The following is a 15,867-nucleotide window of genomic DNA, read 5'->3' as shown; positions in this document are numbered from 1 at the left end:
GTAAACATTATCCACGCAGTCTCTACTTGTCTCTACTTGCATTTAAACTTCAAGTATACTAAAAATATACTAAAACTATCAAACACAACAAAATTACCCTTTTTTTAACACTAAATAATACAACAATTGATAAAAAAAAATAACTTTAAACATTAAAAGAGTTAAAATCTAACCATATTTGCGGGATTGTTGACATAATCCTCCATTTTCTTCAAAAACTAGCCAAAATTCCGAGAGAAGCCCAAAGTTAGAGAGAATTTTTGTGTAGAGAATGGTGAAAATGAAAAAAAAAAAAACGTTTTTATACCTAAAAAACACCCATTTCGCAGGTGAGAAGGCCCCATCTGCGAAATGGGCATCTCATCTGCGAAAGTACAAGTGCCTGAAGCACAGCTGTGCTTCAGGCACTTGTACTTTCGCAGATGAGATGCCCATTTCGCAGATGGGGCCTTCTCACCTGCGAAATGGGTGGCTATTTTTGTAATCCCGATTTTTTTTGGCTATTTTTGTAATGCAATTAGTATAATTGGCTATTTTTGTCATTTTCTCAATAAATTAAGATAAAATACGTTATTTTATTATGTCTTTCATCAAATATGTTATACTTTTAATAAAAAGATATTTTTCTTTTTCTTTTGTCATGTGCCATCCTATTAGGCCTTTTAATTAATGCATATTCTCATCTGTCATGTGTCATCATATTAGACCTATTAATTAATATATATTTTATTCTCATTCGTCATGTGTCATTTTATTAGACCTTCTAATTAATATATATTTTATTTTCATTTGTCACGTGTCATCCTATTAGGCCTCATGATTAATGCATGTCACTTGTTAACCTATCAATTCACTATTTTAAATTTTAAATTTTCTCACTCTAATTACATTAAATTAATAACTTAAGAATAAAAATTAAAATAAAATTAATACAAATTATAAGGTGATATAATTTCACATATTTATTTAAACTAACAATAATTATATATAACTAAAAAAATATCCTTTAATTAATAATTTATTTAAAACAAATGATTAATAATTTTGAATGTTTATTAAAAAAATTTAATTAATTTCGTAACCATAATCCCATATTATAAACTAGTTAAAAATAAAAACCATTAATTTATATCTTTTGCGTTTGTAAATGATAATAAAAGGAAAAAATTAAATGTAAAACATATGTTTACAGGCGACAATGGTAATCTATTCCGGGGTCCACACATTAAAAGCCTGTATCTATTAACGGACCCGTCATATGGCGTGACGTTTCTGCCCTCTAAACTCCGGTATAGTTAACGGTTCTTCAAAACTCAAACTTAACGTCGTCTCCGACTTTCACTGCCAACCCTAACCCTAACCCTAACGTCCTTCCGATGGCGTCTTCTGACGACGACTTCCCTCTAATCGGCGACACCACCACCACCAACCACCAAACAAATCCTGATTTCCACCACCAACTCACCGGAAATTCCCACTTCTTAGCCTCACAGACGACTCCGATTAATGCACCACCACCGCGGGCGGCACAGGAAGCCAATGGAGAGGGTTACAACGGCGGCGCGTTTTGTTCACAGCCTATGGTGGTCGCTCCGTACGAAAACGAGTCCGATCCTAACAGATCTAGGATTAACGGTGCAAGAAGCGAGAAGTGGAGCGATCGGGAAGAGCTCAGCGACGGAGGAACACCGTATCATTACAGTAAGAAAACTAAGATAGCAGGTTCATCTTCAGGCGGAGAGTACAGGAAAGACAGAGAGGAGTGGAGTGACACTGCAATTGCGTGTCTGTTAGATGCGTATTTAGACAAATTTATGCAGTTGAATCGTGGGAATTTGAGAGGGAGGGACTGGGAAGAGGTGGCGGCGATCGTAAGCGAGAGGTGTGAGAAGCAAACGAAAAGCGTGGAGCAATGTAAAAACAAAGTGGATAACTTGAAGAAGAGGTATAAATTAGAGAGGCATCGGATGATGAACACAAATGGTGGAAACGCTACAAGTCATTGGCCATGGTTCAAGAAGATGGAGCAGATTGTTGGGAACTCGTTACCATTGAAGACCGTATTAAGCGAAGAGAATTCAGCTGGTGGTATGAGTAGCCCTGTTAGACAATCCAAAAGGTATGTAATGTAGTATACACCCTTCATGCTAAAATCACTCGATCATTTTCTTGTCTTCAATACTTCAAATCAACATTTCTGCAGATATGGAACAGCAACATCTAGCCCAAGCTGTCAGCTCACTACTATAAAGCCAAAACCAGTGACAAATTCAAGATGGAGAAGAGTTGTTTTCAAAATCAGTGGTGCTGCTCTTGCTGGAACCGGTTCCAACAGTGTTGACCCCAAAGTACAAACCTTGTTAACTCAGTCCAACACAGTACAAACTACAAACTGTCTTATCTTATATATATCCTGGTTTCTTGAAATCTACAGGTGGCGATGCATATTGCTAAAGAAGTATCAATGGCTTGCAATGTTGGCATTGAGGTGGCAATAGTGGTTGGGGGGAGAAATTTCTTCTGTGGAGACACATGGGTTACAGCTACTGGTATGGATAGAAGCACTGCTTATCAAATAGGGTAATGTTAATATGTTTTCCAACATTAGTATTCAATATACAAAACATTTATTCAGTTGTACATGATAATGATATTAATAAGGATTACATATGTTATCAGTATGATGGCAACAGTGATGAACTCGATACTAATCCAATCAGCATTGGAGAAATTAGGTGTTGAGACACGTGTCCAATCTGCTTTTTCTATGCCAGAAGTGTTTGAACCTTACAGTAGACAAAGAGCAATCAGACATTTGGAAAAAGGTCGAGTTGTAATATTTGGTGGGATTGGTGCTGGCACAGGGAATCCCCTCTTCTCTACTGACACAGCTGCTGCTCTTAGAGCCTCTGAGAGTATGCACAATTTTCCCCTGATTATTCTACCAAAAATTACTTAACAAGAAAAAAAATTATTATTATTATTATTATTTTTGTGTAGTTCATGCGGATGCGTTTATTAAAGGGACAAATGGGGATGGTGTATATGAATGTGACTCCATTGGTAATGTTGCATTTGAGCATATTTGCTTCAGGGAGTTAGCTTCTAGAGGTGTGTCATCAATGGACATGATGGCTGCAACTTTCTGTGAAGAGAATGGGATTCCTGGTTTGTTTTTTTTAATTCAATTAGTGATCTTTTTCTTGGTGATTCTTTTTTTTTTTCTGAAATTTTGATTTTTTGTTGTGTGTGTAGTTGTGATATTTAATCTTCATGAGCCTGGGAATATATCAAGGGCGTTATCGGGAGAACATGTTGGCACGCTAATTGATCAGACAGGAAGGGCTGTTGTGTAAATCATGATATATTGAGTGGCAATATTATATATATAAATATGTAATAGTATTTGATGTGTAAATTGTTTAAACATAGATGTCTCATGTCTGAGGGAGGTAGAGAGTGTTGTAGTAACCATAGTTAAGTATTGTTGGCTATAGTTGGGTTGGGGTGTTTGTTGTATGTGAGTTAAATCCAAGTAAAGATAATTAACTGTGGGTAACAAATTCGCACATGTATTTTGTGCTTATTGAGGTTGATTCATTGATTAACCACAAACTTTATTTTGATATTATAGTACTTAGTGAGGTCCGGGTTATCTTGTTTTGTATGAATTGAACTGAACAAGTTGTAATGTGATTGAATTGAGAATGATGTCAATGCTACATAAATTGCAAAAAAAAAAAAAAAAAAAATAGAAAGAAAATTGATTTTGGGCCGGGTTCAGGCCTAAATAAGTTAAACGGGCCCCTTCATCTCTTATTTGGGCTGGTGCCTTCAAGGCTTCAAGGATAAATCTTAAGAGTATCACTATCCAGTTTTCGTTTATCTTAGTTACTAAAAAGGAAAAAGTGTTGTGATTATCGGTTAATTTAATAAACAAGAATGGTAGTTTATTTTGACAACTACTTTTTCTTTGAGATTTGATAGGAAATACATCATTATGTCCGATTGCTTTTTTGTCATGTCAATTATTTATTTATTTGTATTTTTCAATTTGAAGGTATGTAATTATCCTTGTTATCTCATGTTATGGATTTTTGGTTACATGTTTACTATTACTGTTAAGAATCTAATACGAGTGATACAACATTTGGCCTGTAACCTATTTTTATTCAGAAAGATTTTCTTATGTCTGTTTGAATAATTATATTAAAGACGAATCATCATTAACCGTTTAAAAGTGGAAGCTAACTAACAGTATGCTTTTTTATGCATAGTTTACCTTATAGTTAAAGATAGTTGGTGTAACTAAATGAAATAAAAAGAATAATTAAACATATAATTAACACTTTTTTATTATATATAAAACAAGTTTGGTGACCATTGTGCACTTTACCGCTTTATGCCTTCAAAATTCTTGCATTGCTTTAATTTATCTATACACAGCTTTTCTTTTTTATGGTTAGTGCACCTCATGTCCCATGTGATATTATTGTTAATGTTTCGGGTTTTTTTTTTCAAAAGAAATATATATATATATATATATATATATATATATATATATAGTTCAAAATCCTTTTCTAAGAAATAAATAACTGTATATAACTGATATAATACTACAAATGTACTAGTAAGTTTCTAATTTTATATTTACTTGAATTACTTGAACACGTAATATAATCAATATTTAAAATTCCATTTAATAAATATAACTAAATAAATTTAATCCATCAATGTCAATATCGTTATTATATTACCAGATATATATAAAAATTTAATCCATAAATTTAATAAATATAACTAAATTTTTTTAGTAATGTTTATAACATATAAGCATTACTAAAACAGCGACAGATAATACTAGATATACTAGTATTAAAATTCAAGGGAATACATTTCATATTTTCATATTGTATAAATTCATCAAAAGCATAAAAGATGAAATAACCTTAAAGAAGAAATCATTATGTCAAGGAAAAGCAACAACCATTGCTCGTAGACAGGACGGGGACCTCAGAGCGTGTTTATGGTATTCATACACATATTATATTTACCTTTTTTTATATTGTATAATAACAAAGTAATAAATAAAAATATATAATGATACATACATCTATTTTTTATAGCCTGATTTAGACCCTAACATTTCCAATATGAGTTATTTTAAACAGGAACATATAATTTTTTTTCATGAACCATTTATTATAAAATAAATGTTCAGTTTGGGTTTATGTTTCTTACATCTAATTTCTGTAATTTAATAATATTTAATTTTATTTGTCTGATTGTATCTAAATTTAACTCTTTATTGATTTTCAGTAAATAATCTATTTAATTAATATTCAGTAATATTTAATTTTACTGTTTGATATCGAATATTCACTCCGGTCAAGAGTATATAGTATTTTTCAATCATTTTTACTGTTATATTTAGATACGGTAATTGTTGTGGTATCTTATATTTTCAATAAAAAGGTCTAATATAGTTGTTTTTTAGTTTAGTTTGTTTGTGGCATCTCGTAATGTATGTATAAAAACGAAGAAATAAACGAATTTGTTTATAAAACATTTCAAATAAATGATAATAAATTAATTAATTTAGAAAAAAATAATTAAAGGTTAACCATATTAAATACCTTAAATATATATTGTTCAAACAAAAATTGTAGACTTTTTTGGTTTGAGTGAAAATGAAGTCAAAGATATAAAAGCATAAAAAAGCAAAGAAATTGGAGTAAAGTAAAGTGATCGAGAGGGACATCATCATGCCACACCAAGCCAAAAATGAGATTACAACTCTCCTTCCCAAAACATAAATTTTCTTTAAAATTTGAAATTTAAGTCCGCGTTTATTCATCCCACATATCTCCATATGTCATCATTTTGACACAAATCAACGAATACGATTGTCACAAAACATTTTCAGTTTTATAATCTAAGATTTTCATTATAAAAAAACCATAAAAGTAATAATAATTTCTCCAACCTTAGGAAAAAAGGATTTTGATTGCACATCCACGAACATAATCGACGAATTGTCAAATTAATTTACGACTTTAAAATTACATCACGATACTAATAATCACAACCACATAACAAATGCTGCAAACCAAAGACAAAAAAGTACACCATAAAACATTATCAAATAAACTAGATGGAAGAACCATCATGACACTCAGTCTTCAGTTGTTGCAACCGAAGGTGACATTGAATTACGCGACTCCTCGTAATCTTCCCCTATCGGAGACATCTCCACTCTTATTTCTTCTATCATCTTCACAACTTCCACCATTGTCGGCCGCTTTTCAGGCTGTGCTGCCACACAAGTCATGGCAACATGAAGCATCGAAACAAGCTCCTCCTCGATGTTTTTGTACCTCAATAATTCTTGGTCAAACACTTCGGCAGTCCACTCGTCACGCACCACTGACCGAACCCATTTCGGTAAATCCACTGCTTGTTCCTCTTCATCGATGCCGATGCGGGAAGGCGAAGGGTATATTGATGGAGCTTTACCGGTTAGGAGTTCTAATAGTAAAATCCCGAAACTGTAAACATCTGCTTTTTGAGACAATCTTTTGGTTTCGAATTGCTCGGGTGCCTTGTACCCTCCTAGTCTAGCGGTGGCGTGAGCAGGGTTTAAAAGTAATGATAACCCGAAATCAGATATGCAAGCGACTCCGTTTTTGTCGAGTAGAACGTTTGAGGATCTTATGTTTCCGTGAGGGATTCTTGAAGTCTTGTGTTCTTCGTGGATACGGGCTAACCCACGGGCCGCCCCTAGTGCCAAGCTGATTCTTGTCGTCCAATCTAATGGAATTCTCCCGGGACCCCTATTTCCTGTAATAAAGACAATTTTGTCATTTAACATTAATATATTTTAAATTTTTTACAAACCAAATATTTCAAAATGCATTTCAATTCTATTCAAAATTCTACCAACTAGATACATGGATTATTATATTCGAAATCCTTCCAATTTGACATGATCCAAATCCCAAAAATCAAACCCTAAAATTCTTTGAAACATTTAATTTATATGTACACCAAAATTAAACGTAAACCATTCTAATTCTCTTCTATCAACACCAATAATTAGGTCGATAACTGAGGGCTTAGGAAGATCAACAAGAAAATTTGATATTAAGCATTTAAGCCTAATTAGTTGCTCTAATTACGTAGATCAATAGATCAAATCTCACATCTGCGATGATCATAAATGGAAGTGGGGATTTGAGAAGTATCACGAAGGAGCAAATGCAAGATTCGATCAGATCAAAGTATCAAATCTCACATTCACAAAGATGAAACAAAACTGATTAATTATGAAAAATAAGTAGGGAAATGAGAATTACCATGGAGGAGAAAATGCAAGCTTCCATTAGGGAGATAATCGTAGACCAGAAGCTTCTCTTCCTTAGCATAGTAATAAGCTCTCAATTTCACTACATTTTGGTGTTTAAGCTTCCCAATTACATCCATATACTGTTCGAACTCCTTCCTTCCACAAGGATTTGCATCTTTCAGTCTTTTCACGGCCACCACCGTGCACCCGTCGTCAAGCACCGCCCTATACACCGTCCCCAAACTTCCTTTCCCAAGCATCTCTGCCGACGCTCTCAATAAATCCTCTAATTCGAATTTCTTCTTCTTATCGAAAAACACCAGTTTGTTGTTCCCATCACTGTCTCCACCACCGCCATTGTTAGCATATACTCTGCTTTCGCTGCCGTAGCTGCTTCTGCCTTTTCCGATCTCAGAACCCAATTTTGAATTTGAGGTTACAGATCTCTTCCCACAGTAATATGCAATTAGGAACGAAGCGATCACAAGTAGTAGTACTGAATTTGCGATCACGATCGCCACGATGGCTGCTGGATGTAGCCCTCTATGTGTTTGCTTTTTTGTCTCGTCGATGATTGTGGTAGTAGGCAACGAGCTAGGGTTTGATTGTACAGTCAGGGGAGGTGTAGCGGCTGAACAAGCAGGCAACGGACTTGATCCGCAGAGTCCTTTGTTGCCGGAAAAGCTCTTGTCACCAAACTTCTGAGCAATATTCTCCGGCAAATGACCATATAACTCATTGTTTGACAAATTCAGTTGTTTAATCTGCGATAGAGAAGATAGAGACTGAGGGATTTCACCTGAAATCTCGTTGTTCTCGAGGCGGAGTGTGAGAAGACGAGTTAATTTCGAGATTCCGTCTGGGATCGGACCTATGAGGTTGTTATCGGAGAGGTCTATGCGTAAAAGTCGAGTGAGAGATGATATTTCCGTCGGAATAGATCCGGATAAATCGTTGCCGGAGAGATATATGAGTTTGAGGTTTGTGCAGTTGACGAGGGGTAAAACTGTGCCGTTAAGGCGGTTGTCGCGAAGATCGAGAATGCGGAGTTGGTCTAGGGAGGAGAGAGAGTCGAGGGGGCCGCGGAGGTTGAGGGAAGGGAGGGAGAGGCCGGTGACGCGGTTGTTGGTGCATTGGACACCTGCCCAAGGGACGGAGCAGGCGGTGGAGTGAGTGATGGAAGAGAGGGTCCAGTTAGAGAGGAGGATGCCATGAGTGTCGGTCTGTGATCGGAATAGAGATAAGGCGGCAGTGTCGCCGTCAACGTCGGCGGTGGTGGAAAGGGAGAGAGAAATTGGGAGGAGAAAGAGGAGGAGGAGGAGAGAAAGAAACCGGAAAACCTCCATTAGAAAAGATGGAGAGAAGGTTACGCGGGAAAGAAGTGTGATATAGAGCATGCTTTTCAAAGTGAAAAAGCAAAATAATAAGTGCTCTTTTTTCACAAAAATAAAATTACTCAATTTGCAGTTTTGCAAAATAGATACGAATTAATATGACGTGTGTTATATTTATAAAGGAAAAAAAAACATAAAACAAAAAAATTCACTAAAAAACAAAATGGGTCGCCCATGTTGTAATAAGAGTAATTAGATTGTTTTATTTTAAAATAAAACATTAAGGTAGCGTTTGTTTTTTGTATGTAAATTTACGAGATTTTTTCTGTCTGCGCCGCACAGGCCACGCGTAGACATTTGTCTTCGTAGACTTTTTTTTTTTTGAAGACTGCAGACCTAAAAATGTCTGTGCGTATTTTTCTTGGCGCAGATGTGGACCAGAGTCTTCTAATATCTTTAGACATCTTCTAGCCTAAAAAAACATATATATCTTTATTTTTTTAAGTTTATTTTTAATTTATATTTTTTCCAACTTTATTAATGATAAACAATTTGAAAAAAATTACAAAAAAACGTTTGACGATACAAACATGATATTTTTAACAAATTTATAAATAAAGATTTATTATAATAATAATCGTCAATTTCTCAAGAAAATATTTATGGTACGTTTTTAATGGATTTAATTGAAAAAATCGAAGTTTATTTCAATCTATTTATGTATCAAATTCTTTGATCATTAATTATAATGTTTAGTTATAACTTTGCAACCCAAATTGGTTTTATCAAATATATACATTAATTCATACCATTTTTATTTTTATTTTTTATATAATAACACATAAAAGTTGATCTAGATTCATTAATTATTTATAACAAAGTCATAAAAATATTAAAAAATCACTTTGAAGTTTAAAAAAACCAATTTATTTAGATTTCAGTTTATTTTAGTAGTCCGCAGATGTTAAAAAAGCAAATAGTATTATTTTTTCAGACTGCAGACGTTTGGTCCACATTTTCTACTGCAGAGGTCTACAGATGTGGTCCGCAGACTGCAGACATTTTGCCTCAGAAAAAACAAACAACATCTAATTCATCATTTGAAAATAATATAAGCTTTATTGTTAGACATTTTTTGTTGTTAACTTTTTAAAAAATTATCGCAAATATTATTTAACTGTTAATACTTTCAAAGGTTTTCCTTTTAGTTAAACAATTCATTCTTCTCTATGTTAAATATTTATCAAACTCCATCATAATTTTTTTTGACAAAACTGCAAATTTGGTCCTTGTGGTTTGCAAAAAACTTTGGATGAGGTCCAAAAAGTTTTCAGCTTGCAAAAAATGTCCATAATCAAAGTTTTTCTGGGTTTTTGGTCCAAAAAAATTTGAAATTATCGATTTACCCTTTTAATTTCAGTTTTGTATTTTCTTTTCTTATTTGATTTAATAATTTATGAAATAAAAATAAAAAACAAAAAGATAGACACCCACTCCACCCATACCGGTACCCCCCCCCCCCTCTCTATAACCCATCTTCATCATTCTTATTTTTAGAAAAATTGAATATCACCATTACCATCTGAATAATATGAAAATCTGGGAACCAGATGAAGATGAAGAAATCAAGGGAAAGATGAAGATGAAGATCTTGTGTTCATCTCATAGCTAATGCACAAATTCCATAATTCAGGGGATTGAAATAGATTTCTTGCCTTCAAACACGAACACGAACATGCACATACACTCTAGAAATCGAGAACCCTTTGAAAGTCTCTCAAAATTTCATCTGTTTCTTCGATCTCTCTTCCAATATGATTAAAAATTTCATCTGGAAAAGCAATAGATGATAAAAAAAATCATAAGCACCCATCTTGGGTTTACTCTGTAATTGAACAACAGGAAGGAACCCACACACATTGTGTGTCTATATCTGCGTGTGTGATAAAGATAACAAAAAGACGAATGATGGGATTAAGAAAGGGCTAACACCACTCCCGCATCACTGCTCCTTAATTGCTAACCATATCGATTTCCTAAAATTGGTCTTTGTTTGGATCGATCATCAGGAGGTTGAGCAAAGGGGATGTCGTCGGTGGAGGCAAGGAACAGGAATCTGAAACTCAAACTCAAAACAGATCTCTTTAATCTGGTACATGTAAATTAGTGGAATTAGGAACTCATGAATCAAGCATGAATGTGCAGGTGATAAGTCATTCCAAGATCTGGGTTTATTCCACCATTGTAGGAACTTATACAGAGGATCGATGATGGTTTCGTTGGGGTTGTTGACGGAGAAATCATGGAGATTGGGTTTCTATTTATGGCCTTAATCGTTGTGAAGGATGTAGTCGAATGTAGCTTGATCTGTGGGTGATTCTGAAATGTCGATTGGGTGGTTGAGGATGATGATTTACAGATGAAGGTGGTTGGGAAGAAGATGAGATTGAGAAGAAGATCTGAGTATTGTGTTGGGTGAAAAAGTCGTATGTGAGAGAGAGAGGAGATGGGATGGGATGTTATTTTTTATTTTTTAAAATAAAAAGGTATTAAAATACATACAAAAATACAAAAAAATAAATTAAAAGGGCAAAATCGTCATTTCAGGTGTTCCAAGGACCCAAACCACAGAAAAGTTTTGATTTTGGACCTTCCATGCAAGTCGAAACCTTTTTGGACCCTATCCAAAGTTTTTTACAAACCACAAGGACCAAATTTGCAGTTTTGTCATTTTTTTTTCATTTTTAAGCATTCATCAAATTTCCAAAAAACATTGATATTTCTTAACTTTAATATTTAAATAAATAAAAATATTTCATTGTGGGTATTTTAAAGACAAAACTGCAAATTTAGTCCTTATGGTTTGCAAAAAACTTTGGATAGGGTCCAAAAACTTTTTGACTTGCATGGAAGGTCCAAAATCAAGGTTTTTCTGTGTTTTTTGTCCAAAAAACTTGAAAAGATGGTTATACCCTTTTACTTTCTTTTTTATTTTTTTTTTCATTTTTTAAATACAATTTTAATTTAAAAAAGAAAAGAAAATCTCTCTCTCTCTCTCTCTCTCTCTCTCTCTCTCTCTCCTTGTGAAAGTCAACTGGGTACCACCCAAGCACCCATAAACACCACCACCGCCTCCCTGTCGTTCTTGGGGTTGTGCCACCGGGAACCACCCAACTCCACCCCCTTTCTTCCTTGGATTACCGACCAACAGCCCCCGCCACCTTATTTCGGTAGTTTCCGTTCACCACCATCCTCTTCCCGACCTCCTTTTTGTCGATCTTATTAGAAACGAAGCAACAGAAGCCGTCGGAGCAGGCCTTGCCACCACATCGTCGTTGCTGTGAACCACTGCCGTCACTAGCCGCTGCTTCTGTCGATCACATCTCCAACCAACCTCGTCACCCCTTGCGACCCCTATAAGTCCGATTCTCAAACTTGTTATTATTGTTTCCCTATTCGATCAATCAAGAGGATTGATTGTTTAGTTCGTTCCTTACCTGCAACGTATAATAGACGAGGGAGGAAGATGATACAGGAGCCCTAATATGAAAACCCCATCTGGATTTGGAACATAGAAGGAGAAAGGTTGGAGGGAAGGAAGCAAAAAATCGGGTCACCCACACGTTCTCAGATTTGACGAAGGAAGACTTCCTTTTAGGTCACGCAAATGCTAAGACGATCGATTCTAGGCGGAAGTCGAACAATGTGAAAAGGGATCGTCATTCTCCTCGTTCCGCTGATGCCCTGCCTGATTTCGTTGAATGGAGGAACATTGATGAGTCTATATGGATTTGGGGGAAATCAAAACGGGGGTCAATTTGTAGCCATGTTGGGTGGTTCCCGGTGGCACAACCCCAAGAACGACAGGGAGGCTGTGGTGGTGGTGTTTATAGGTGCTTGGGTGGTACCCAGTTGACTTTCACAAGGAGAGAGAGAGAGAGAGAGAGAGAGAGAGAGAGTTATTTTCTTTTCTTTTTTTAAATTAAAATAGTATTTAAAAAATGAAAAAAGAAAGTAAAAGGGTATAACCGTCTTTTCAAGTTTTTTTGGACCAAAAACACAGAAAAACCTTGATTTTGGATCTTCCATGCAAGTCGAAAACTTTTTGGACCATATCTAAAGTTTTTTGCAAACCACAAGGACTAAATTTGCAGTTTTGTCTATTTTAAAAAATAGGTCTAGACCTTTGTATTTTAATATTTAATATTTATGTAATTAAAATATTGATGATTAAAAACACTGGGCGATTTCCGATTAGGGCTTTCTGCCTCCGTCTTCATTCCCGGTGGGATCAAATGCCTTCATCTCGTAATCCTGATGGTGGCTAATCACTTTGTCCCCAATCGTAGGTATGGGTCCAATATTTCCAACGAATCCCTCTTGGAACGTCTATCTTGCAACATCTGTGTTTCAAACTTCCCGTCTCACTTCTCAGTGCGTGAACTCTAGAACACGTGTGATCGATTTAGGAAGGTTGTTGATGTCTTTATTCCCCATAAACGATCAAAATTGGGGAAACCTTTTGCTTTTGTTAGGTTTAACAAGGTGGATGATGTTAAACTCCTGTTCGATAACCTTTCTTCTATTTGGATTGGGAACATTAGGATGCATGCAAACATTGCTAGATTCAACCCAAACTTTCTCCTGATGTAATTCCTGCTATTAATCCTATTCAGAATCCACATGGTTTTGATCAACAAAAAACTCGATCTTATGTTGCTGCTCTTCTCAAAATGCAGTTTGATACTTGCTTGAATGCTGCTTCTGATACGCTAGCTTTGGTTCTTGACAAGGACTGTTTTAATTTTTCAGAAGATCCTCTAACCCGCGTGGCTTGTGTTCGTGACTTCCATTCCCTCACTAAACTACGAATTATTTGTGTTAATGAAGGATTTCCTAATCTTCATTTGTCCTACCTTGGAGTTTTTTGGGTGTTGTTGAAATGCCAATCTATTCAGGTGTGCCATAAGTTTAAAATACATGAGGGTATCAACTATTGGTTTTCTAATATCTCGAAATAGTCTAAAGAATTTGAGGTCAAGGAACGTGTTGTATGGATTGATGTGGAGGGTATACCACTCCATGCATGGTCTCCACGTACTTTCTCAAGAATTGCTTCTAAATGGGGAGAGCTTCTTTTTAGTGAAAACTCAAAAGACTCTAATCGATATAGTGTTCACTTTTGCATTAAAACGAATATATCTCACCTTATTTTGGAATCTTTTAAGGTGATTCTTGAAGGAAAAGTTAAGATTGTTCGTGTTAAGGAGATTACATGTTAGATCCCAGATTTTTTGGAGGATGATTCAAAATTTGATGTTCAAGAGCCTGATAACTATGAGCATGCCCATCGAGTGAATGGAGAGGAGGAGGGGAAATTTGTTGGAGATAATAATTTTGTTGAGGTCCAGTCTTGGTTTGATGAGGATGGGGGGAACGGACCCCATATTCTTTCTTTAATAGGAATAATTCCAATATCCCTCAACATAAGAATTCTTTTCAGGTGTTGGACGATCCTTTTGGTCCTAATGATCTTATTCTCCAGTCATCTAAAAACAAGTGGCAGTGAATGATGACCCATTATATCCCCTGGGTTTACTCCGTTCAATCTCGATTGGGTGTACCTATTTATCCTCCTACTGTGGTTGTGTAGGCCACTGCTGATCGTGGAGGTGATTTTGTACAAACTATACAAGGGTCGAAAAAGTTAATTGCTGAGGGCGGGAGCCCCTCAGCAACAAGCCCTTTAAGGGATGATTTTGGTGATGCTCTTTCTCAACAAGGAGATTCTTTCATCCCTCCTAAAAAACCAGTGAATAATGTGACAACCGTCAATTTTCGGTCAAGTCAAAGTCAACTAAAGTCACCAAGTCAAACCGGTCAACTCAATTTTCATGTAGATACTAGAGTTTACGTTATGTAATTTCTAAACAACTTGCTATTCTAATGAGAGATCATAAATCGAAAAGTGCGTACATCTAGATCTCCTTAACCTAAAACTATGGTACGTGGCGAGCCAAACCGATAAAACAATGTTGCATACTCATCGGGAGTATGCAAGATCCTTAAGTAAAGCTTAACGGGGTTTACGGACCTTGCATTGCGAAGCCGGACACTCAAAAAGGTCACCAATGAAACCTCTCTCAATCGTTTTCACTCTATCTCTCTCTAAGGATGTGAAATCTCTCCCAAATATCTCTTTGTATGAGAAATCTCTCCAAGCATGTCAAATCTCTCCCAAATCTCTCTTTGTATGCGAGATCTCTCCAAGAATGTCAAATCTCTCCCAAATCTCTCTAAGTATGTAAAATCTCTCCCAAATCTCTCTTTGTATGTGAAATCTCTCCAAGAATGTCAAATCTCTCCTAAATCTCTCTTTGTATGTGAAATCTCTCCAAGAATGTCAAATCTCTCCCAAATCTCTCTAAGTATGTGAAATCTCTCCCAAATCTCTCTTTGTATGTGAAATCTCTCCAAGAATGTCAAATCTCTCCCAAATCTCTCTAAGTATGTGAAATCTCTCCCAAATCTCTCTAAGTATGCCAAATCTCTCCAAGTATGACAAATCTCTCTCAAATCTCTCTAAGTATGTGAAATCTCTCCCAAATCTCTCTTTGTATGTGAAATCTCTCCAAGAATGTCAAATCTCTCCCAAATCTCTCTAAGTATGTGAAATCTCTCCCAAATCTCTCTCAAAATCTCTCTCAACTTTCTATAATCACTCGGGGCATCCCGACCCTCGAATTTGGCGAAAACAGCCCAAAAATGGAAGTCTACGCGAAAAACGGACTTAAGGAGCCGAAACCCCTCTTAGGACCCGAAAGTCCTCTTAAGGGACCGAACCCTTCTGACCCGAAGGCTGCTGAACCGAACCCGAAAGGTCCTCTCGGGCCCGAACCTCGCATGCCACACTCGAACCTGAACCTTCGGTCCATTTCGGATCATGGTGCCCTCAGTCTAGTTCGCTTCTGACTGCTTCGCCCCATCTCGCTCCGGCTCGGCATCATTAGGGACCGAACCTCGGCCTAGGGACCGAACCTCAGCCTAGGACCGAGAGGTCTCGCTGGAAATGCTTTTCTTCCCGGTTTTCGACTAATTTCGCGTTTTAGGCCCGTTTTTAATTATTTTAACACGAGATTTTCACCCAAAACTTTATTTTAACATATAAGGACCCATAATTATTAAATT

At 36.0% G+C, this 15,867-nt stretch overlaps 2 protein-coding genes across 2 annotated transcripts; one reads left to right on the top strand and one right to left on the bottom strand.

Annotated features, from left to right (window-relative positions):
- The first annotated feature begins 1,266 nt into the window (after window positions 1-1,266).
- Window positions 1,267-3,615, top strand: LOC145089788 (uncharacterized). Its single transcript, XM_079028183.1, has 6 exons — window positions 1,267-2,119; window positions 2,204-2,348; window positions 2,435-2,580; window positions 2,680-2,915; window positions 3,001-3,168; window positions 3,256-3,615. The coding sequence occupies exons 1-6, from the start codon at window positions 1,377-1,379 to the stop codon at window positions 3,354-3,356; spliced, it is 1,539 nt and encodes a 512-aa protein (XP_078884309.1). The 5' UTR covers window positions 1,267-1,376; the 3' UTR covers window positions 3,357-3,615.
- A 2,372-nt stretch (window positions 3,616-5,987) lies between these two features.
- Window positions 5,988-8,758, bottom strand: LOC145089784 (Leucine-rich repeat protein kinase family protein). Its single transcript, XM_079028179.1, has 2 exons — window positions 7,356-8,758; window positions 5,988-6,840 (listed from the first exon to the last, which is right to left on the bottom strand). The coding sequence occupies exons 1-2, from the start codon at window positions 8,740-8,742 to the stop codon at window positions 6,176-6,178; spliced, it is 2,052 nt and encodes a 683-aa protein (XP_078884305.1). The 5' UTR covers window positions 8,743-8,758; the 3' UTR covers window positions 5,988-6,175.
- Window positions 8,759-15,867: the final 7,109 nt, after the last annotated feature.

The sequence above is a fragment of the Lactuca serriola genome, chromosome 1 (genome assembly GCF_051521515.1).
Source record: "Lactuca serriola cultivar US96UC23 chromosome 1, Lser_US96UC23_V15, whole genome shotgun sequence".
NCBI lineage: Eukaryota > Viridiplantae > Streptophyta > Magnoliopsida > Asterales > Asteraceae > Lactuca > Lactuca serriola.
The sequence above is the reverse complement of the archived record's forward strand: the minus strand, read 5'-3'. Positions and strand labels throughout refer to the sequence as shown.

Coding starts and splice junctions, on each gene's coding strand:
- LOC145089788 (XM_079028183.1), top strand. CDS start 1,377: ATGGCGTCTTCTGACGACGACTTCCCTCTAATCGGCGACACCACCACC. Junction 2,120..2,203: donor CCTGTTAGACAATCCAAAAG/GTATGTAATGTA, acceptor ACATTTCTGCAG/ATATGGAACAGCAACATCTA. Junction 2,916..3,000: donor TGCTCTTAGAGCCTCTGAGA/GTATGCACAATT, acceptor ATTTTTGTGTAG/TTCATGCGGATGCGTTTATT.
- LOC145089784 (XM_079028179.1), bottom strand. CDS start 8,742: ATGCTCTATATCACACTTCTTTCCCGCGTAACCTTCTCTCCATCTTTT. Junction 6,841..7,355: donor CTTGCATTTTCTCCTCCATG/GTAATTCTCATT, acceptor TCTTTATTACAG/GAAATAGGGGTCCCGGGAGA.